At 41.7% G+C, this 24,779-nt stretch overlaps 1 protein-coding gene across 1 annotated transcript in view; it reads right to left on the bottom strand.

Moving 5' to 3' along the window:
- Positions 1-24,779, bottom strand: part of DGKI (diacylglycerol kinase iota) — a 398,043-nt gene that overhangs the window by 207,840 nt on the left and 165,424 nt on the right. Inside the window, 5 exon segments of the mRNA XM_060245690.1 lie at positions 3,312-3,377; positions 4,494-4,550; positions 7,837-7,911; positions 9,636-9,731; positions 13,404-13,512. Coding sequence (XP_060101673.1) covers positions 3,312-3,377; positions 4,494-4,550; positions 7,837-7,911; positions 9,636-9,731; positions 13,404-13,512 — 403 coding nt within the window.

Below are 24,779 nucleotides of genomic sequence, written 5' to 3'. Positions count from 1 at the left end.
CCTCTGGTGTGACATAAGGAATCTTTTTGACAATACCATTTACAATACAAACAGACCCACAGAATGGTAGACATATCTTGAATACATAAGGCGAGTTTGGAAAGCCCCACCACTTCTAATGTTTTACAGAATGTGCAAAACAAAATTGTTCCAGAGGGCATTTTCATATACGGAATAAGGCTGTAATAAAACACAGTTCTGCAAGAAGATGCTTTCTCATTAGGTAATAAGGTATTGTATTTAATTGACACTGCCATTTTTAAATACCTTCCCCACCCCCCCTCCAACTCCCTTTAATCTGTGTCATTTACTGGATGTATTATACTGCTTGGGCTTCAGCATTCCCTAATTGCAAATCCAGTTTATTAGATCTCTAATTGTAAAATCCAGTTATGTGACATATTATAGTGTTTCTATTCCATTGTTCTTTAATTTGTGTAATCCAGTTTTAGTGTGTTTTTCATTGTATGTATTACACCGTCTTTTGCATTGTCTCTTAAAACTGCAATCTGCCTCGAGTCTTGGCAAGAAAGATGGCTGAGAAATTAGGAAGCAGATGCATACATACATACATACATGCATGCATGCACAGGACAGCCTTCTTTTGGTAAGGTTCACACGCTTATCCAGTAGTATCCACAATGCTTCTCAAAATCTCAGGAGCCTTTCCTTCCTAGCCAGGCCATTTAAAGATGCCTGAACTGAAAGTAATAATTATTCAAACTAGGACATTCATGAATATGTACTCCATCATCATCCTACAGTCTCTGCCAGTACTCCCCAACTTGTCATTAGCAAATTCCTGTAGGGGACATTTTAAAAGGAGCTAGGACCAAAATACCTTATGGGTTTTTGTGCGGAGGGGGTGGTTGGTGGGAGGTGAATTCAGTTAAGGGCCAAGTTTCAAGAACTGCATAAACGATGTAATTGGTACATGTTTAAAGATAAGAGGGCTTGGAGATTTTTTTTAAAAAAAATGGAAAATGGGAGAAATGGTAAAATTATCTGGCTTCAGAGTAATAATTCAAAACAGGCAGAGAGGATTGGATGACGTGAGAGGAAAAGATGCTGCTTGGAGATAATTGGACTCTTATTCTCTTCTCTCCTCGCAAATTGATTTTTCAATTTGCTAAATCCAAGAACTAGGGCAACAAATGAATATTAAAGGTGATCTGAATGCTTAAGCTGTTTTTGCAAAGTCCCACATTAATAACATTTGTGACGATTGCACGGCTCAATGCCTCTCAAGGGTGGAAGTTTTATTACAGCATCCGGATCTTAAGATGGAGAGCACTCGGGTAATCTTGTCATCTCATTGTGAGGAACAGTAGGGCAAGCAGTACACTTGCATCCCCCAACACCAGCGCTGGAGTCTATCCTACCCATTAATGAAGATCAGGACACATGGAAGTGGGGAGAATAGGTACAGCTCCATGGCTGAGGGCACAAGTGTATCTATAGCAGGACCGAGACCCTTGACTGGTCTTGGCGGTCTCTAGTGCCTCACCCTCAACTACTGCTTGCTGGGGAGCTGATGCCTCATTGGATGCTAAGACTTGGCTTCTTGGAATGCAAGGCATCGTTTGCATCAGGAGTCCAAGGTGTTTGTACCATAGAGCCATCTGTGTACTGAGTTTGTGTGTGTGTGTGAAGTGCCATCAAGTTGCTTCTGACTTACGGGTGACCCTATGAATTAATGACCTCCAAAATGTCCTCTCATAACAGCCTTGCTCAGGTCTTGCAAACTGAGGGCTGTGGCTTCCTTGATAAAGTCAATCCATCTCATGCTGAGTCTTCCTCTTTTCCTGCTGCCTCCAACATTTCCTAGCGTTATTGTCTTTTCCAGTGATTCTTGCATTTTTATAATGAGACCAATCGCCTCAGTTTGGTCATTTTAGTTTCTAGGGAGAGTTCAGGCTAGGTTTGATCTAGAACCCACTTATTTGTCTGTGTGGGTCACCGTGCAGTTTTCTTTTTCTCCAGCTCTATATCCCAAGTCCTTCTACAAAACCCTAATAACTTGACTAGCTCCACTTCCTGTGTGGAACCCTCTAGAGGGGATGGGAATATGGAGCCCACCCACCACTCACAACATGAACACTCAGAAATGCTCTTTATGCACTGGATCCTGATGAACATTTCAGTTAACAGAGGGAGCTGGTAGATTTTTGCAGATCCCACCCCCATGCATTTCCTGGGGGTTGCAGGTCTTCAGAAAGCAATATTTCAGGCATTTTGGATTGCTGGGTGAGAGTGAGGTGAGGAAGTGGTGCTGTGCTTATGAGAATCCTTCCATCATTGGTATTTGGCAAGATCCAAGCCTGCATTTGGCATGGGATTCACAGGCCTGGATTCATGGTTACTTTCATCTGAGCAACAATGGTCACTCTGTCCTATTCCTTCTCCTCTACTTCTTTCTCCTTCTCGCACACCACCTCCTCTCAGCTTACTCTCCTTCTTTCATCTGTCTCTGCCTCCCCCAGCCATGCCTCTGTGCATCCCTTCTTCTGTCCTCACCACCAATCTCTCTTCTCCTTTTGAAGGGCCCCTTGCAGTCTTAAGAACACAAGAAGAGCCCTGCTGGATCAGACCAGTGGTCTATCTAATCCAGCATCTTGTGGCCAACCAGTTCCTCCGGAGGCCAACAACAGGACAGAGACTGAGGCCATCTCCTGATGTTGCCTCCTTGCACTGAGACTGAGAGGTTGATTGCCTCTTCATTCTATTGGCTGAGGCTTCTCCCCTTCCTGGTCCCCTGGGGAAGGAAAGAAAGAGCCAGAGCTTCCTTTGCCCAGTTCCCTGGATCCTGTGGGAGAGATACAAAGAAAGCACCTTTAAGACCAATGAGTGCTAATGTTTTAAGCATGTTTTAAGTGTTTTAAAAATATATTTGTGTTTGTTTGTGTCCTTTATAAACCTACCTAATCTTAAATAGGGACAGACATGGCGCAACCAGACATTGCCCAGCCCAACAAGATCTCATTTATATCAGATCCAGCACTCATAACAAATGAGTTTGACACCCCTGATCTAGAGCATCTCAATACACTGGAGTTTTGCTTTAAATTGTCACCACTTTTAATAATGCACAGCTTCACAGCGAGAGAACAAAATGTTCCAGTGTCCATCATGGTATTATAGCTCCGTAGATAGCAGGCGGAAAAGCAGCTAATCAGAGAGGAGCTACAAGTAGCATCCATCGGTCATCACTGTTTCTCAGGACAGCAATATAATGAACATGATGCAAGCAGAAGAATCCACTGGAGAACTTTGAATGGGTAAATGTTTCACCAGGCGGATGTCATCCTTACCTTTCCACACTGCTTACACTTCCCCTCCTGCCGCCGCCTGTGCACCCAGTGATGTCGAACAAAGTTCTGGAGGAAAGAAGCAGCACAAGCAAGGAATTTGAGGAGCAGAATGACACAGGCCTGTGCTGAATACAGAATTTACATCCTGGCCCCCATCCCTTGTGGAAGAATGCCCATGAGAGCACTGAAAAGCTGTGCAAAGGAAGGAGTAAAAAATGGCAACAGTTTTGCAGTCAGTCACTTTTTATTTTGGTCCACGGGCCATTCAGAAGCAGAAAAAACACACAACTGTAACATTATCTAGGATCTGACAAAGGAAGATTTGACTCTCAACATCTCATACCCCAAAAAATCTTGCTGGTCTCTAAGATGCCACCAGACTCAAATCTAGCTGTTCTACTGGAGACCGACACATCTACCCTCTGAAACTATTATAAAACTAATGGCCTATGTAAAATCTCAGCATGCATCATTCATCTTAATATATCTAACCATTTAAGGGTTAGAAGTCGAGTAAATTATACCCAGGATGTTAATGTGGCCTGTATTTTCATTGCACAGAACAGAAACTTAGCCACAGACACAGTTTTGGAAGCACATTCAAGAAAAATAAAGTTTCATAACTGGAACAAGAAGATATGGTTGGAGATTTCAGAGTGTGTGTATGTGTGTGTGCGAGAGAGAGAAGGAGGGAGGGAAGGAGAGAGAAAGTGGGTGGGAGGGGAGAGAGAGAGAAGAAGGGAGAGAGAGGGTGGGTGGGTGGGGGGGGGGAGAGAGAGAGAGAGATTCTGTTGTTGACATTGTATTCAAAATATTCCCCAGTTCCATATCTTAGCATTTATCTGCACCATGTCACAGAGGCTAGCAAATATTGACAGTTCAGTCCATACCCAATACCCATCGGTGCAGAACTTTACACCCAGATGTTTCTGGCTTCTGCTCTATTCTTAGATAAAGGCAAGGCTTGCAGAAGGCTGTATTCTCTGATCGGGGGGGGGGGGGGATTGTTTCCAGCTGTGATGGAATTCTGATTACTCTGTATCTATATATAAGGTCAGTCACAGGACCTTCTCACATGAGTTTATGCCCTGTAAAATTCTGTTGGTTAAGGTGTTACTGCTCTCAGATTTTTTTTCTTCTGCTACTACAGACTAATATGGCTTCCTACCTGAAACTACTTACCTCTCTCGGAGATCTAGAACTGCCTTCTCGGAAAGTTGGCTTACACCGGAAGTTAATCTAATACCACATGGGAAGCAAGAAAACAGGAGTAAAAATTGAGGCCAAGTGGCAACAACTATAGCACTATCACCATAATTAAATAGGCCACCCCTTCTAAAACAAGAACAGATAATAGCAATTCTACAGAATCACTTGCCTCTATAGATCATACATTCCACAAAAACTTTCAAACCTTGCAATTATGTACAACGCTAAAAATAGTGCTTAGAAAGTCAAAATAAGATACCAAGTGTATGAGGATGCTACAGGTAATTCACTAGTTTGTATATCACACAGGTGCCATAATTTGTACAAATTAACAATTTGTCTATTTATAACTCTATGCTCTGAGAAGTGTCAGGTGTGCATTTATATTGTCAGGCATGCATGGTTCTGGGAAGATGAGTGCATATACAAAATACATACTTCTGGTGAATTTCATCAACATGCTGTAGGTTCATCTACCTGTTGATGTGAATTTCATCAACACACTGCTTCGTATTTCTAGGACAGACTAACATGGCTACCTATCTGGTGGTAGAAAGTGCTTGTCAAGTCACAGCTCATGTATGGAGACTTCCCTAGGGTTTTCACGACAAAAGACAAGAAGAGATGGTTTGCTATTGCCTATCTCTGGGCAACCCTGTTCTTTGGAGGTTTCTCAACCAAGGACTAACTAGGGACAACCCTACCTAGCTTTTGAGATCTGACAAGATCAGGCTAGATGGGACCAGTCAGGTGAGAGAGTCTAACCATCTGCCTATGTGTAATTGCCCTCATACTGATCAAGTTAACTGTCTGACACTAAAAACCCGAGAATCTCAAATTGCAATCTGAACTCTAACTGGGAGAATATGTATTCTAGACCCCTAAACAGCCTGGAGGATCAGTCTCTTCTTTCCTCCATTCAATGTCTTTAATCTGCCTCAACTGCTACTGTTAAGTGTTTGACCCTTCTGTAGATCTTGCCAAGACTGGAAAGCTATCTAAATTGTAATCACATTGTTTAAAATTCATTCTGGGCCCTGGGCATAGAGCCATACAATGGATTAGCTGATGCCACAAGATAAAGTTTAGGGGGGATTTAAATGGTGGATTGACCTTGGGTTTTCCTTTATAAACTAACTAGGCTGGCTCTTCTGCAGTCTTTTATTACTGTATGCATGTGCTGCTATGTGCTATCAGTAGGAGGGGAAAATATTATTAATGGTGGGGAAATAATCAACCTACACGTTGATTATTTGATGAAACTTAAAGGGAACAAATTGTAACAGGAACGGATTAATTTTGACGACCACTGTGGTATTCATAGACGCTTTAAAAGCTGTACAGAGCAATGACAAACGTTTTGCCATGGAAGAATCACTGTGAATTGCTGAAGAGTTAGTTGCAGTTGTGCAAAACATGTCCTGATCTAACCTGATCTCATAAGATCTCATCAGATAAGCACAGGTCAGCCCTGGTTAGTATTCAAATGGGAGACCACCAAGAAATACCAGGGTTGCTATGCAGAGGCAGGCAATGGCAAACCACATCTGAACTTCTCTTGTCTTGAAGCCTTACAGGGTTGCCATAAGTCAGCTGTTACTTGATGGCAAAACAAACAAAAACGGGTGTGGGTGTGTGTATTTATGTTATGTTATTTTATTTATTTGATGGGATTTCTATCCCACCCATCCTGCCAAGGCAGACTTGTTCTGTGGTTTTCTATTATTGAGATTTGTACTGTTTTATTCTAAAACACTTTCTGCGCTTATCATGCAACAAATAATTATAATTATCATATGGCAGTGCGTGTAGTACAGCCAGGAGAACCTAAGACTGTCTGGCAGCCAGATGTTCTAGCTCTTTTAGCTTTATGCTAGGTGGCAAGCTAGACCTTTTTAAGGTAAAAGACATTTCAGAGGTGGTTTGGCATTACCTGCCTCTGCTTCACAGCCCTGGTATTCCTTGGAGGTCTCCCATCCAAATACTAGCCAAGGCCATCCCTGCTTAGCTTCTGAGATCTGATGAGATCAGGCTACCTTGAGCTATCCAGGTCAGGACCATGCAAAAGAAGTGTATATGAATAGAAATAAATAAATAGGGACAAATGCCATTTTCTTCTTCTTTTTAGGGCTACCACCCAGTTAAAGAAATATTTACTTAATTGTATGAGTTTTAACCCATTAATTGGGCCCAAAAAGCAGCTAGAAGGGGAAGGCATGAGCATGGATAGGGCTAGAGCGCTGAGGACTAGAGTACTAATGTTCCCCCTCACGTACTAACATTCTGTAACATTGCCCTGATCACTGCCTCCCACAACTACTTCCCTCTACAAGAGGAATAATACAGAGAGATGTCCATACTTTTTTCCCTCACCTGGGGCAACCATTGCCAAAAGGGGTGGGGTGGGACAAGGGTTGGGCATTAACTTATGGACGAACTGCGATTTGTACTTAAAATGGCCAATTCATGGTTCATTACGAATCAATTTGGCAAATGGGGCTGCACACAAAATAAAAATGAAACGGCTTGTTTTGGGGGTGGTTCATCTGTGTCATCGGTTTGTTATCACAGAGCTTTTCCCCAAGTGATAGAACATCCTCCCGGCAATGTGCCTGGCGTGATAACATTACTTCTGGTTGATGTCATCACACGGGGAACGTCAGGGTGTACCAGTGCTTTCTAGCCCTCTCAGGGGTCGTTCCACACTTTCCCAAACCGAATCAGCCAATGAACCTTGATTCATTCAGAAAATCAAAAAATGTGAAATGAAACAAACCACCGAATTGGGTAAACCAACGAACAATGAAACGAACCGCTATGGTTGTGTTCTCTCTCCGTCCTTAGGTGGGACCACATAACAACTCTGTAGAACAAAAAACCTGTCTGTAGTTCCAGTCACAGATCTCCAGGGTCACATAGGGTTTGGCCCTTAAGTGCAAGATGGGTTTCCTACATGCTTTTCCCATCCATTCCCTGGATTTCTTACTCAGGGGAAGGGAGAGAAAACAGAGCATGATAAACCACCCTTCTACATAGCCAGTCTCAAACTTCCTCTGCCTGTGAGAAAGATCATGCGATAATAAATGCATTCTATTTTCTGCCACAGAATTCAAGAATTAATCCTTACAAAGGAAGAGATTGCACTGTTTTTGGGAGAGTCATCCAGGATGGATAGGAGATTACTGCATTGAAAATACCAGGCATTGGCCTTAGAGGTTGAAAAGACATATATAGGTCTAATACACAAACAATAGAAAAATAACATGCTTAAATTTGCCTTTTAGCACAAATATTCCAGCAGGTGGAGCCATCTTACCTTTTCTAATTGTTCCATGCAGGCATTATGGACTACAATCTTACAAGCAGCACATTTTCTCCGAACAGCCGACTTCTGCAACATGAAAAACAGTCAGAGTATATGTACACATCTCAGTACAGAAAAAGACAATTTCATAAGATCTCAGGGAGAAATCCTAAGCAGGTCTGCTCAGGAGCCCCATATTAATTCAAAAATTACTCCAAAAAGTGCCATTTTGATTACTGCCTCGTTTTTTTTCCTCTTAAGAAAAGTTGCCTCCTAGCTTTTAAGTCTATATTGGGGGGTTTCTGTATCTCAGTGGCACAACTCAGCTAAACCACTGTTTCCAGTAATGTATTTGGGGGGGGGGGGGAGCTTTGTTTTCATGCCTATTTGTTGTAAGCCTTGTTTGTTTGTTTCACCCATTTTCATTGCCAGTATTCTTAACTTGATACATTATATACCATTGACATGCAAATGAATGAAAATGGACATTAAAAGTTGCATACAGTCAACATGGGGAGGGCAAAGATCAGCTCAAGAAAACTGAGAATGGTGTGAGAATCAGGAGTTTGATTTCCTCAAGGGAGAAGCAAGATCATAATGGGTACGGGTAAGATAAAATGTTGGGCCTGTGGAATTTAGTTGTATCCCTGGACAACCAGGACAATGGCTTTGGGGTTGAACATATTATGGAGGGGACAACTAATAAATAGCCAAAATACTTTAAAAAAAAACTAGAGTCAAAGCAAACTTTCATACAGAATTTCAAGACTCAAATCCTTCTTTCTTTAAAAGCAAAACTTTCTGAAATGTAATTCTTAAGACTGGATTTAGTAGCAGAGTGATGGATTAAAGTGATAATTTTAACTAACAACTTGAGAGATACAGTGAGCTAGAGCCAGAGAAACCTGGAACAGAATGAATTCCTGGAATACATCTGTCCTCTTCATTCACTTAAAACTTGTTCCCAAGGACTGGAAGGCTCTGGGCCACAGCAGGGGATCCAGAATAGGGGCCACAGTCTGAGAGAAATCAGCAGAAATCACCCCCTTCCTCCTGTACAAGCTTCTCCAGTAACAGTGTGGGGTGGAGGTGTGGCTCAGCAACAGAGCATCAGCTTGGTATGCAGAAGGTCCCAGGTTCAATCCTTGACAGCTCCTTTTTAAGACTTGAGACTTTGGCGATTCACTGCCAATCAGAGTAGGGACAATACTGACCTTAATAAGACCAATGGTCTGATTCAGTATAAGGAGGCTTCACATGTTTTCATATGTGGATGGGGGGGTTGCTTTCTGTGGATTCCCCTTGCTCTAGCCACCCATGATACAACACACCCTGTGACCCTCCCCCCACCCCCCCACCCCATCATTCTGGAGAAAGAGCAGGGGGCTGAAAAGGAGAGGGAAATCCATTCTGTTTGTTTCCTGTAGGATCCACACCAATACTTTGCACTTTTATTCTCTACAAAATCCATGAATTGGGATTGTGATGAAAATCCAAATTCACAATCTTTTGATTTATGCAAATATGACCCAAATGCATTCCATCTCTATTACAAACAAAAATCTGAAAACCCCACCTCTAGTACAGCCATCCATCATCCCTTCAGCAAGACCAGACACTGAAAGTTGCAAGGGACACAAATACAAGTTGTACAGGGTCAATGCCAAAAACATCAGCTTCAAAAGGAACTAGCCACAAATGGAAAAGGGAAAGAAAGGGATGAGTGCTACTTCCAAGCATTCTGAGATATAAATGACCACCTGGAAGGTTTCCAAAGTAGTTAAGGATGTTAAGAAAATGTTAACACTCACCGAAAATTTAACTTGACAACTCTCCTCCCCTAAGTAGCACAGATCCCCGGAAACATTGGTGTCCAGCCAGATGTGCTCACCATTCACTGCATTTTCCTGAGAAAGAACAATAATCATTCTTTTATAAATTGGTTGATGGGGACTACTCACAATTTCCACTCCTAAATTCAACCAAGTTTTAAGTGCATGTAACAGCTTAGCCAAAGCTCATCAGAGCCAGGATCCTAAGCTGAATCAGACACAGTTTGTACTTGGATGGGAGACCCCCAAGGAAGACTGGGGATGCTATACAAAGGTAGGCAAAAGCAAACTACCTCTATTCCTCTCTGGCCTTGAAAATCCCATGTGGGGTTGTCATGAATCAGCTGTGACTTGATGGCACGTAGTTCTTATTTAACTGCATTTGTCCATGTTCTGCCTTTGTCTCTCCCTGCTTTGCATTTGTTATTTTCCTCAAAATTGATTTGGGATGGTAATTTATTTTGAGGGCAGAGACCTATCTATTTTTACCAATATAATTCCGTAAGATGCCCATTTACATTGATGATGCGCTGTGTGTGTGTTTGTGTGTATCTGTGTATGTGAAGTGTCATCAAGTTGCTGCCAACTGATGCCGAGCCTGCTGGGTTTTCAAGGCAAGAGATGTTCAGAGTTGACTCGCCATGGCCTGCCTCTGCTTAGCAATCCAGGATTTCTTTGGGGGTCTCCCATCCAGGTACTAACCAGAGCCAGCCCTGCTTCTGAGATCTGATCCGGCTTGCCTGAGCCATCCAGGTGCACATGTATAAATTCATTAGTCAGAAAACCTGAAAGAAACGTAAACCGTAGCTTTAGTGTCTGCCATGCATTCCATTGACTCTTTCAAGGCTCCGCTGATAGAAACAAAGATCCCAGTTCTCTCTGCTCATGAGTCTTTAAATGCTTGCATGCAGGTGCAAAATGGCAGGATGACAGATCTCTCTATCAGAATGTAAAGCTCATACAGAAGTCTGAGACCCAGTATGGGGAGCATCTCATGTTTGTTTCCTTTTCTACTGCATTTTAATCCCACTCTTCAGTGGCTAATAGCTATCACCCAAACCCCTTCATTCACATTTGAAAACCATGCTCCACATGTGAGGCTCCTCTTTCAGCTCCTCACAACTGAATGATGCTTCACATCTTTTGTTTTATTTAATGCACCTTCATGTGTTACATGGCTCAAAAAGCATAACTGCCTTAGATCATTCCCATTTAACTTTGTCCCCTTGTAGTCATGCTTATTAGACACTCTTCCAGGAGAGTAATGAAGGTGATTTATTGCCTTGACCTGGATGGCCCAGGCTAACCTGATCATTTCAGACCTCTGAAATTAAGCTTTAGAGTCAGATCTGGTTAGTACTTGGATGGGTACTAACCAGATGGCAAACCACCTCTGAACATCTCTTGCCTTGAAAACTCTACAGGGTTGCTATAAGTCCACTGCGACTTGATAGCACTTTTCCACCAACAGTGAATGTGATTGCCTCAAACCTTCCATATGGGAAGGGACCACATCAGCAATTACAAAAAATACTATATTTCATAAAGCTAGAGTCTAGTGGCACCTTTAAGGGTGACAAAGTTTTATTCAAGGTATGAGCTTTCATGTGCACCCACATTTCTTCAGATACAATGAAATGGAAGAAAACCATTAAAACTTCCCAATCTTAGGTACAAGTACAGGATAAAACACTGTGCAAAGGTATACAACAAAAAGAAAAAGAACAGCCACATAAAGAAGAGCAACAGTTATACAAATGTTTCACACTGCTCTGAATCTCCCAATCTTAACAGATCCTCCAACAACAACAAAAACACCAAGAACAGAACAGAAAGCATTAAATACAATAACTTTATACAATTAGGAATGCAAGGTCTAACTGATTAGGTTGGTTTTAATTGCCAAGTGCCTTATATCTTTTTGTTTGTTTGTTTCGAAATATATTTCCCCCTCCCCACAAGCTGGGTCAGGACAGATTACATCAGATAATATTAAATATATTAACATAACAGTTAACAAACAAATATGAAACAGACAGCCATTGACTGAGATATGACGAACCCAGGAAGTGTTGACGTAAGATGCATTATGGGAACTGCTTATGAACACAAGTAGTTAAGCTTTCCGTTTTTGTCGTCTGGTGACAGATGGCACATCCAGCAACAATTTGTGTGTGCATCCCTGTAAAGGGGCTTCTGTATTCATTGAGGGGAAAGGTATGTCAGCACTGCATCATCCAAGCCCTTTCCAGGAACACCTGGGATTTCCTGGAATACTCGTGGAGCTGATAAACAAGCACATCTCAATGTAATGTGGGAACCAAAACCATTTCCAGCTTCCATCCCGCTGGTTTAACCAGAAAAAGGAAAAAGGAAATGTGAAATGTGAAAGTATAAGGATAAGAAGTAGAAATCTAGAACTGTAACTTGATGGAAAAAGCATTGACCATGCCTGACATTTTGGCTCCTGTGCTAAAAAAGCCACAAACGAGACCACTCCTTCCCAGCCAGATGGTGTCTGACAGCAGGATGCTTACAAATCGCCTACACAGTCAGCATTTTTATCATTTTTAAAGATTCCTGACAGTCTAAACATGCTGAAGTATAAAATGATGTTCCCCTAGACATGAAAGTTGTTCATTAAGAAACTGGATCAGCCACAGGTAGAAGATCACAGCACTGCTGCTGCTGTGAGAACTTAATATTGGACAAAACAAGATTGATAGCATTTCTTTCTTTCAAAGATTGTTTACGTGAGAACAATGTGAAGACCATCACCAACCTATTCCAACACATATCAGATAGGATAGAGTGAAAATAAGAAGTAGACAGTAACAAATGTGAAACATGCCTTCTTCTGCACTTAAAAAAAATCAAACTAGTAGAATGGAAAAAGAAAGCCAATATGCCAGTTTTAAAAACACCATTCCACCCCTCTAAGCCCTTTAGGGTTGCCAATCCCCAGGTGGGGGCAGAGGATGCCCCAGTATGGAGGCCCTCCCCCCGCTTCAGGGTCATCAGAAAGTGGGGGGGGAGGGAAATGTCTGCTGGGCACTCTATTATTCTTTATGAAGATCAATTCCCATAAGGCATAATGGAGAATTGATCCGCGGGTATCTGGGGCTCTGGGGAGTATTGCTTTGAGGTAGAGGTACCCAATTTGCAGCATAGCGTCCAGTGCCTCTCCTCAAAAGACCCTCCAAGTTTCCAAAACATTGGACTAGGGGATCTAATTCTATAAGCCCCGAAAGAAGGTGCCCCTATCCTTCATTATTTCCAATAGAGGGAAGGCGTTTAAAAGGTGTGCGATCCCTTTAAATGTGATGGCCAGAACTCCCTTTAGAGTCAGTTATGCTTGTTGCAACCTGGCTTCTGGCTCCACCCCCATGTCTCCTGGCTCCACCCCCAAAGTCTTCTGGCTCCACCCCCAAAGTCCCCAGATAGCTCTTGAATTGGACTCGGCAACCTTAAAGCCCTTTGTCTTCAATCAACTCAGAAGGGTGTTAACTCTGTTTAGGATTGCACTGGGTAGGCCCTATGAATTGCTGACACCATTGGAACCATGAAATATTCCTATTCTGTTTTTGTAAGAGTATATCTAATGGGGGTCTTGGGAGAGAACTGAACCCCTTGAAAAAAGATTTGTCAAGAAAACTACATGGGTTAACCCCACCCCACCCTTAAAATAAATTTCAGTCTTTTAACACATCACAGTACAGAGCATCCAGCGTTAAAGAAATCACCTACACTCCATTCCAGTGCCATTCTTGGCTCTTTCGTTGGCCCATTGGAGATGGCAATGTTGAGGTTTTGAACAGGAGCCAAATGTTGAAGACCAGACCTGGAGATTGCTTTCCTGAAAGAGAAGAAAAATAATTCTAAAATGGCTGAAAATCGTTCTCCTCCTATTTCTTAATCCATATATAAAAGGCAATCAAGGAGAGGTACAATATTTCATAAATGGGAAGGTAGTTATGCTTCTTACATCACACATTTATTGGATCTTCAGTGTTCTTCATGAAGTTTTCAATCCTATGCATGTTCGCCTAGGAGTAAAGCTGACTTCACTAAATGGAAATTATTTCTGAGTAAACATGTGCCTGGATCAAACTGTGCAGGATATTCAGTGTATTACATGGCTATGGTTCTGCAAGCCAGAGGCTATCAGAAATTATGATCTCTATACTTCATTCTATAGATTATAGATTTAGTTTTGTCCAAGGACATAACTGCACAACAAAATGGTTTCACAGTTATTCCTTTTCTCTAGCAGTAGAAAAGCACAAGATTCCAGTAGCACCTTAAAAAACTAACAAAATTTGTTGCAGGGCATGAGCTTTCCTGAGTCACTGCTCGGTTCTTCAAATACCTACTCACATCAGGTATCTGAAAAAGTAAGCAGTGACTCATGAAAGTTCATACCCTGATACAAATTTTGTTAATCTTCAAGGTGCTACTGGGTTCTTGCTCTTTTCTGCTGCTATAGACTAACCCAGCTACCCATTTTGCAGAGCTTTTTTTGAGCAGGAACCCACAGGAACACAGTTCCAGCTGGCTTGGCATCAGGGGGTGTGGCCTAATATGCAAATAAGTTCCTGCTGGGCTTTTTCTACCAAAAAAGCCCTGTGTGAAACAATGGTGATATCAGGTTGTGTGGCCTAATATGCAAATGTGTTCCTGCTGGGCTTTTTCTACCAAAAAAGAGCTGCTATTTTTATCTTTTCTCTAGGAAACTCTAGGAATGGCGGCTCTGAGTGGTAGAAACAGACATCTTTAACAAAGAATTCTCAGCACCTTCACCAAACAACAACTAATCTAAGGGGAAAAGAGCAAGAGTCCAGTAGCAGCTTAAAGACTAACAAAATCCGTGGCAGGGTATGTATGAGCTTTCGTGAGTCTCTGCTCACTTCTTCAGATACCTATTGGTTTCTGCTTTGTGCAGTTGATAAAATCACACAGCTTCTACATCTATTAAAAAACCTGGTTAGATATAACCCAGGAACCAGTTGGCTCAAAAGACTGTAGAGATAAACAAACAGAGGCCCATCTGGAACTGTGGCCCAAGAGTAACTGGCACTTTTGTTTCCCTGGCGACAGAGCTGTTCAAAAGATCTATTTTTCTAGTCAATGTGAAGAGCCAACTTTGTGTCACCACATTTGGACTGTATTTAAGAGGTGAAAAATAACATTTCTGTACTTCAGCAGGCTTCCAACCTAAAGGCCATGTAATTTAGTCTCATACTTGAAAGCCCATGTAACAGAACAGAGTATTATCAACATCCAAATGGTTCTTCATATGTATCTATGGTTAGGCCTTTAGTTTTCACAAGTCTTAACCAATAATGTAATTTTTGCTCTTTTTTTGTTTAAAAAATTATCAGTTGAAGCGTGCAAGCTAATTAGTTGGAGTCTACAGGTCCCATTCCCATTCACTAGTTGGAAAGCAAGTTGTTTGATATTTTAATGAAAATTATAAAACCACAATGATGGGAAAAGCACAATGAATCATCTTGTCAGATCCACACCTTAAGGATGGATGTCCTGTGCCTGTAATGCCTCCAAGGGAGGGGCCACAAAGAGCCAATGTAGTGGACAAAGGGTTGTTTAACATGGTAAGAAGGAACTTAGGTTCATATCCTTGCACTGCCATGAGATTCTTGGCCAACTAGATGAAACAGGGTCATCCTTGTCTGTTCCTCTAGCTATCCTCCTGCTTGTGTGGAGACAAGCAGGAGGTGGGTGGGCTAATAGCTACAGAAAATGGAGCACTCAGATGAGAGGAGCTTCTGCTTTAAGCACTTTTTCTTCACTGCTTTAAGCACTTTTTCTTCCAGCTAAGCTCACTTTGATATCATGGCTGGTGAGTTAAGCCTTGGAGTGGGGATGTAAAAAAAACACCCTGTACCCCATTTTTCCACATGAATGGCAGGCACATTAATGCCACTGTCCTGTCTAGTTTGGCCTTCAAAGAGTACCGTTGGTATTTCACTATCTCTCATCTTTACCAACTTCACAGCTGCAGTGAGGGTAAATGAGGATAAGTAGGATACCAACCTCAGTGTAATCTCCTTGGAGAAGGTTGGGAGAAAAATATAACAAATATCTGTGGTAGAGTGTTCAGTCTATATAAGCAGAGTATCCCAGGTTCAACTCATGACTTCTCTAGCAAAAAGCTCTGAAGTAGCCAAACCTGTGGAAGTCTCTTCCAGAAAGGATACAGAATGAACTCAGCTGTGAGCAAATGGTTCGTCTCCATATAAGTCAGATTTTCTTGAAAGTTTCATGAGAACCTCCTTATGTTCCTTATTAATTGCACAAAATATCTGTTAAACTAAACTTATGAAATTTGGTGGCTTTGGTCACTAACTGTTAACTAACTTGTAATATTTAGCATTTTAGAAGACCTGGGGCAAAGGTAAAAAAATTCTAACATTTACCAGTAAACCACATTCACATAGGAAAATATCCTTTTCTGCCCCATCTTTTTTTTAACAATCAAGGAAATTACCATACCAGAGCTAAAAACCTCAAAAACAATCTTCATGCACAAACATGTCTGACATTTTCATATAAATCCCCTGAAATGTTAATATCAAAAACCTTCATGCCACAAGGACAGTTTATGACATTTACAGCCATAGCATGGTAAATGTCCTTTACTGGGAGATGATGGAAATGAAAATGACATTTGGAAATTTCAACTGGCGGTGTGGTTTATTGGCAAATGTCAGAACTTTTTGACATTTCCCTTTGGGCTTCTTAAAAATCTTAAGAATCACCAGTATATTGTCAACATTCACCAAGTTTTTGACACTTATAACAACTTACACATATAAGCAAACCCTTCACATATTCAGCTATAGGCTTTGTCTTGTCTGGAATCCTGTCTCATGCTGAATATGAGCTTGTTGCAGAAATGCTTATTCTGGGTCAAGAGGGATCAGTGTGGCTTCCTGTAAATGCCATAACTGCTATTGGATAAAGCTCTGCCCAAAGGCACTTCCAACATAGTTAGGAGTGCCAAACAATCCCTATGCCAGTAACTTCAGCCTCAGCTTCCAATAAGTCATGTGGAAGCTCAGCATGCTCTTATTTTAATCCCATGGCTTGTCCCTGGTCCTATATCCATTTAGGTATCCTGTTCTGTGTTGGTATGAAGAACATCAGAAGCTGAAGCTGACTTATAGGCATTGTCCCATCTTGTTCAGTATTGTTTGTGCAAGCATCTTCAGGATCTCAGAAACCATTTCCAATACCAGTTAGTTGAGACTGTCTAACAAGAAATGATAAGAACTGACCATGGAACCTTCTACCTACAGTATACGTGATTGAACTATTCCCCCCTCCCCAACCCTCATGTGTATGAGAGAAACAGAGAGAAAGAATATGTGTGTATCAGTATCACCTCCCCTTGTCTTTGCAGTTGGGGTACATGTAAGTTGTTTCCATAGATGAATTAATAATCACACCTAATAGATTTAGACAGAACTTTTTTTGTAGACAAAGCCCAGCAGGAACTCATTTGCATATTAGGCCACACCCCCTGCCACCAATCCAGCCGGAACTGCATTCCTGTGCGTTCCTGCTCAAAAAAAAAAAGCCCTGGGCTTAGATCCAGTTGGGCAGCCATGTTGGTCTGAAACTGTAGAACAGAGTCCACTGGCACCTTTAAAACCAACAAAGTTTTATTCAAGGTATGAGCTTTCATGTGCTTGTTGTATCTGAAGAAGTCAAATATGCATGCACACAAAAGCTCATACCCTAAATAAAACTTTGTTGGTCTTAAGGGTGCCACTGAACTCAAACTTTGTTCTACCTAATAGGTTTAACAGAAGGCAATGGCAAACCACCCCATAAAAAAGTCTGCCATGAAACAGCGTGATGCGACATCACCCCAGAGTCGGAAACGACTGGTGCTTGCACAAGGGACTACATTTACCTTTTTAATCAATTGTTTAAACATTTCCATAGGCTTAACTATATTAGATAAATATTTCACTGTCTGGTAATTCTGGGTCAAGAGGGATGTTGCTGTTAACAGTGCATGTTGTTGAATATTCATTCTGGTTGCAATTAACAGAAAATCAGTTTAAAAATTAAAAAACCCTTCTTCGACTGCACGCACCAAAGGAGGGCAGTCAGAGACAATTTGTATCTGAAATTCTTCCTAGAGCAAGGATATCCTGCTTCCAAAGGAGCAGACCACTTCACATAAATTGTTACTTGCACGCATCTGAGTCAATTTATAGTGTATGAATTGTGTATGAACTGACTCCTAAGGGGGATTCAAAGGAATATCTGAAGCTGATCCTTTTGAGTAGATGTGTGCTCCTCTAGCCCCTAATTGTTTACAACATCTAGTGGCAGTCATATGAAGAAAACAAATGGTACTCATTTTAGCAAGAGGAACAAATTCAGAAGGTGCGGAAGTCAAAGAGAACTCCTTGCCAACTACAACTCAAAACATGGACCAGAGTCTGTTTCTGTTATAAAGAATTATACACTAAACAGATCACTAAACTATATACTTCAGTCAGGTCATGTAAAAGACCAGCAGATCTAATAATAAAAATCACATCTTAGTCCATTTATGCCTGTCAGTTCCCCATTGCAGGAGTATCCAGTTTATTTGCAGACCACTACAACCTCTTTGGTTTTAAGAGCATGTTCTAAAAATCAGATTGAAAGATAACAAGTGCCATGGTTTTCAACATTTTTCCCATATGAAAAAAGATTCATATCTAGTGATAGTTATACCACTACCAGTGGAATCCAGCAGCTTGTTTATTCAATCTTGCACACAACCTCCATTCCACATGGCTTTCATAGAGGAAGGTCACATAGTTGTCAAAGGAGAACCTTCCTTCCATTTTCACCAACAGAAAAGCTGGTTGGATCTAACCCTGCATATCCAGGTGTGCTTCTATGCTTCCTTGTTATTCTCTGGGTAGCTTCTTATGCGGGTACATATTTAAGTATATCCATATGTTCATGGACAATGCTTCAAAAGACAGTCTTCCAGAACTCTTGAAGCAAGATGCACTCTGGGTAGGATGGCCAACCCTAGCTGGCACTCCAGTGGGAGAAACTGGGAATTTAGCATGACATGACCCCATTTCCCCTTCTGTTTCACTAACAGCAACAGCGAATGGAGGTTAAAGATGGGAGTTTTGTCTTTCATAAGTCCCAGGAGGTGGGGACCCTCTGCACAATTAAGCATTTTCTAAATGCAGAGAGTTAATGGCTGCTAGGGCAGGGTCAAGTTCCTCTGTGACATCCTATATTCTTTAGAACAAATGGCCATCCTTTTGGGTTCATAGAATCAAAGAGTCAGAAGGGACTTCCCTGGTCATCTATGTCAAGTACTGCAAATCCCCATCAGTGATCACCTCTATGATGTAATCAAATAAGGTTTATTCATTAAGTGAAGATGTTATAGTTCCAAGACTGAGTCTTGGTGAAACTGAGCTCAAACATCCAATTATAACATTGGGTTCAGACCATTACAAGCTTAAACTCAAAGTGTCCTTTTTTCTACCAGTGAGAGCATCCCACCTTGTAATCAGTTCTAGCTGAAGCAGGTTATTCAAAAGTGAAAGTATCCAGGCAGGAGAAGCGACCCCAGGTTTCCTTGGAGGTCTCCATTGTAAGATACTGACCATTACCAACCCTGTTTAACTCCAAAGCCCTGACAAGTTGTGGCAAAACTAAACCATTTAACCTGCTGCTGGGCAGGATGCTACACTTTATTGGTTATGGTGGTGAAAAGTGACATCAAGTCATAGCCAACTTATGGTGACCCCATAAAGTTTTGAAGGCAAGAGATGTTCAGGGGTGGTTGGCCATTGCCTGCTGCCACATCGCAAACATGGTATTTCATGGAGATCTCCCATCCAAATACTTGCCAGGGCCAGCCCTGCTTAGCTTCTGAGATTTAATGAGATCAGGCTAGCTTGGGTTATCCAGTTCAGGGTGCTACACTTCATTATACTTACATAAATATTGGAAGGGAGGAATCCCACACAATTGCCATAATTAGCATAGCTTGTGTACTGCCCATGTAAGCATCAGTGATCAGAACTCGGAGGAAATAGAGGCCAATCCACACCTACCTATTCCATCTCATTCTGTTCTTCTAACATTAACTGGAGCGATACGGAAGCCAGTTCCAAAGAAGATGCAAGTCACCACTTTGGCAATGTGCTACTCAAATCTTCTGGGCAAGAAAAATTTCACTGCTGTGCAATTTGTAGGGTGCATAGCACCACACTGGCACTGACTGGTATAAGTGTTCAAGAAAATTAATTACTCAGATTGGCTTTCTAAGATTCTAAAGCTAATTATATTCTTTCCAACTTTTGAAATCTGGGATGCTGGCAGCAGTCACAAGGGACTGAATATCAGGAAGAAAATAATTAATAATTGATGGGTACAAACATGGTAAACTTTGCAAGCGGTATCTTCCACAGAAATCATTGTTAGATAAAACATTGAGCTGTCTGTGTTATTTGCTACAACTCATCCAAAACAATCAAATCTTGGAATAGATTTCATTGGCATCAAATTGTCCACCAGCCTCTAATAACAAGCTATCAATGAACCATCCACAGCTTATAAAATAAACATGCCTGATGAATGGCTGCAGATGGTCCAATGTCAGACACTAGATACAATTTCAGGTCAGGATTAGAAGGAGGTAACCCTCTTGTAACAAAACCTTATACTTGGCCCCGGCCTCCTGAAAAGTAATCCAGTGATGGAGAATTTTCCAAGAGGGTGTCTAGTTACGTGTTACAAAAACAATATTTCCTAGATCTGCCAGGCAAAGATTTATGGTTTTGAATTTGAGAAGTAAACAATGCCCAGCTACCGTGAGGACTTTTTATAAACCAGTTTTGACTGCAACACTTTTAGGTGAGATGTGGGTTAGATGTCAACAACAGAAAGATCTCTCAGAGCAAAAACTGTGCTCTACAAGAATGTGCATTTATTGTTTGCATGCCAGTGGGCTTTTCTGGTTAAAACCTATTAACTGCTACTTATACTCAGGTTTGAAAGCAGCTTATGGTTTTGCCATATGAGCTGCTACTTAGAAAAACCCTTGTGGGGAAAAACACTCAAATGCAATATAAGTAATTTTCCAGTTGGGAGCAGGCATATATGTGCATTTGTCATGATAGGAATTTATCTTATCTTGGGCAGGCTGCTCCTCCCCATATCCAGGACTCGCATGATGCCTTCATCACAAATTGATATGCAGTTCAAAAACCAACTCAGCAAACAAGTGCTGAATGTACTTTGTACAACTCATGCCAGATGCTTTCTTCCATAAAGTGTGGCTTGTGGGGTCAAGGAAGCACCAGGTTTCTGTGGATTTCTACTGATGTCATGCCTGAAGGTTTTTAGTACAGATTTGTAGGCTCATGCAAATCCCAGAATGAGAAAGAATTTGGAGTTGGGGATTAATAACACAAGAAGAGCTATGCTGGATCAGACCAAAGGCCCATTTAGTCCAGCATTCTGTTCATGCAGTAGCCAGACAGCTATCTCCAGGGGTGTCAAACTCATTTGTAATGAGGGCCAGATCTAACCTAAATGAGACCTTGTCAGGCCAGGCCATGCGTTTACCTATTTAAGATTTGGTAGCAGAGATACAAACGTTTTAAAGGACACAGACAAACACAACTAATTTTTTTTAAATAAAACATGCTTAAAACATTAGCACTTGTTGGTCTTAAAGGTGCTTTCTTTGTATTTCTCCCATTGGATCCAGGGAACTGGGCAAAGGAAGCTCTGGCTCTTTCCCTCCCTCCCCAGGTGACCAGGAGGGGAGGAGCCTCAGCCAATAGAGAAAATTGAGGTTTTGCTCTGTAGCTCCTGTGCAATTGAGTAAGCCTTGCAAAGCAAGCTGAGATGCAGAAGGAAGTAAGAGAGAGGGAGAAGGAAGCAGACAAGAGCCAGTTGCTTGGAAGTCTGATAGGAGCCCTCTGGGGACCTGATTCGGTCCCCGGGCTGCATGTTTGACACCCCTGCTCTAGGAAGTCCATAAACAAGAAGACTGAGACAGCAACATTCTGCCTGTGTTCCCCAGCAACTGAATTAAAGAGGCACACTGACTCTACTGGAGGGAGCAGACATCCATCATGATCAACAGCCATTCATAGCCTAGTCCTCCATGAATGTTTTCACTCCCCTTTGAGAGCCAGTTTGGTGTAGTAATTAAGAGTAGTGGACTCTAGGTTTTCAAAAAGTTTTATTAGTTTCAGAAAAAGAGAGGGATGGGGAATGGGAAAATAAAAGCACAATACATTCCAGTATTACTTTGCATAGGAATACTTTCAAAAACCTTAATTCTACAATAATTTCTTTATATAATTTGTCCCCTATTATTTTGTCTCAACTACATAGAATCCATTTTCAAATTTTATAGTATACACCTTTTGTTAAAATTATCTAGTAATTTTGACAATTCCAGTAAAGATAAATTTTATAATATAAAATACAGAGGGGAAAAAAGAAGAAATAAGTTCACATCAGAGAATCTTAAGAATCTTGGTTATCTAACCAGGCATAGAATTTCATCCAATATCTCCTTGCTTCTTCTTTAGATTTCCCAGCCAACAGCTGGGATATGAAGTCCAACTCTGCTGTTTCCAGAACTTTACCCATTAGATCCATTTTCGTGGGAATTTCCTGAGAAGAGTAGTGGACTCTAATCGGGAGAACCAGGTTTGATTCCCCACTCCTCCACAAGCAGCTGTTGGGGACCCTCAGTCAGTCACAGTTCTTTCACAGCTGTTCTCTCAAAAGCAGTTCTCAAAGAGCTCTCTCAGTCCCACCAACCTCACAGACTGTCTGTTGTGGGGAGAGGAAAGAAAGGAGGTTGTAAGCCACCCTGAGACTTCAAGTGAGGGGTGGGGTATAAATCCAATCTCCTCCTCCACCACCACCACCACCACCACCACTTCTTCTTCTTCTTCTTCTTCTTCTTCTTCTTCTTCTTCTTTTTGCCTTCCAAGTTGTCAGCTGTGACCACATCCTGGGGTAGGGAGTTCCACAAATTTTCTATGTGCTGTATGAAGAAATACTTCCTTTTGACTGTCCTGTATCTCCAAACCTTCAGCTTCAGAGCATAAGCCCAGGTTCTACTATTATGGGGGAGGGAGAAAAGCTTCTCCCTGTCCACTCTCTCCATGATGACATAATTTTATAAACCTCTATCATGTCTCCCCTTGCTCCCCTTTTTTCTAACCTAAACAGCCCTCAGCATTTTAACTGATCCTAAAAGGGGAGCTCTTTTGGTTGCTCTTTTCTGCACCTTTCAAGCTCTACAATATTCTTTTTTCCAGGTGCAGTGACCAGAGTGGAACACAATAATCCAAGTACAGTCACACCATGGATTTATATAAGGGCAGTATAACAGACAGATTTTTGTTCTCTGTTTCTGTTCTATGATATTCTCTGTTCTCTATTCCCATGGCTTTTTTTGTAGCAGGAACTCCTTTGCATATTAGGCCACATACCCCTAATGTAGCCAATCCTCTTGGAGCTTACAGTATGCCCTGTAAGAAGAGCCCTGTAAGCTCTTGGAGGACTAGCTACATCAGTGTGGTGTGACCTAATATGCAAAGGAGTTCCTGCTACAAATAAAGCCCTGTCTATTCCTGTCCTATGGCCAGCATGGAATTTGCCTTTTCCACAGCAGCTACATATGAGCCCAACATTTTCATCAATCGAAACATAGTAATCTATGGACTGTCAGGAGTTAGAAGAGGGTCTAATTCCCCTAATTTAAAGCAATATGTGTATAAGAACTGGCCACTCTGAAGTTCAGATCTGAAGCCATGCATGTCCTCAATCCAACCAACTTGAGCATTCTTAACTGTTTTGTATAAGACACTCCCACATTTTCAAGATCTACTGGGGAGACTTTGCCCCATGTCCTACTATGCCCAAAGACCTATGCCATTTTCTGGGCTTGGGAAACAGCTGAGCTGTTCCTATTGCATCCCAGTTTTATGGGGTGCCCTGCCAACGAATGCTCAGAGCCTACAGCTTATTCAATACAACTGCATTTCAGAAGCCTCGCAAAAGCATTCCTCTCCATAAAAGCAATCAGTATCCCTTCTGCCTTGCAATTTGGGCTGTTGATCTGTTCATAAAGGATTTTAAAATCTATTTTCATGTGGTCATTAGCATTCTACATGAGCCATTGCCTCAAGAAATGTATATCATATACAGAGGCGGCTACGGCAGTCAGACACAGTCACTGAAGTCTAAAATTTGAAGCTGCTAAAGCTTTATGGGAGGGGGAATGACAAGAGGGTGAGTGCTGGTGAGATGGATGGAATACTCAGAAGGGGGAGGGAAGGGGGAATGGAAGGAGGAAAAGCTTTACAAAAAGAAAAAAGAAAGACTGCATGAAACCACTTAGGGTAACTCAAGATCATTACCATGTAACCATGCCATAAGAACTTTAATTCAAACTCATTCCCTAAGTGAGCCTTACCCACAAGCCAGGCCTTGTTCTTCCTCATCTTGGCCTGACTGTTCAAAGCCTTACTGAGCCTGGCAGTTCAGTGACTACACAGTAAGTAAGGTAAAGTGTGCCACTGAGACACAACTATGTTGCTCAGTTGCACAGTCGAGTCCGACTCTTTGCGACCACATGGACAAAGTCACACCAGGCCGTCCTGTCTTCCACCATCCTCCGAAGTCTGCTCAAATTCCTGTTAGTTACATCAGTAACACCGTCCAGCCATCTCATCTTTTGCCATCCGCTTCTTTTGCCTTCTATCTTTCCCAGCATCAGGATCTTCTCCAGTGAGTACTCCCTTCTCATTTGGTAGCCAAAGTATTTGAGCTTTATCTTCAGCATCTGACCTTCCAGGGAACAGTCTGGGTTGATTTCCCTTAGGACTGACTGATTTGATCTTCTTGCAGTCCAAGGGACTCTCAAGAGTCTTCTCCAGCACCACAGCTCAAAAGCATCTATTCTTCTGCACTTGGCCTTCCTTATGGTCCAACTCTCACAGCCATACATTACTACTGGGAATACCATCGCTTTGACTATATGGACTTTTGTTGGCACAACTAGCTCATGGCAATCCCATGAAGTCCCAT

Source organism: Heteronotia binoei, chromosome 8, assembly GCF_032191835.1.
Source record: "Heteronotia binoei isolate CCM8104 ecotype False Entrance Well chromosome 8, APGP_CSIRO_Hbin_v1, whole genome shotgun sequence".
NCBI lineage: Eukaryota > Metazoa > Chordata > Lepidosauria > Squamata > Gekkonidae > Heteronotia > Heteronotia binoei.
This window is presented reverse-complemented; position numbering and strand designations above follow the sequence as displayed.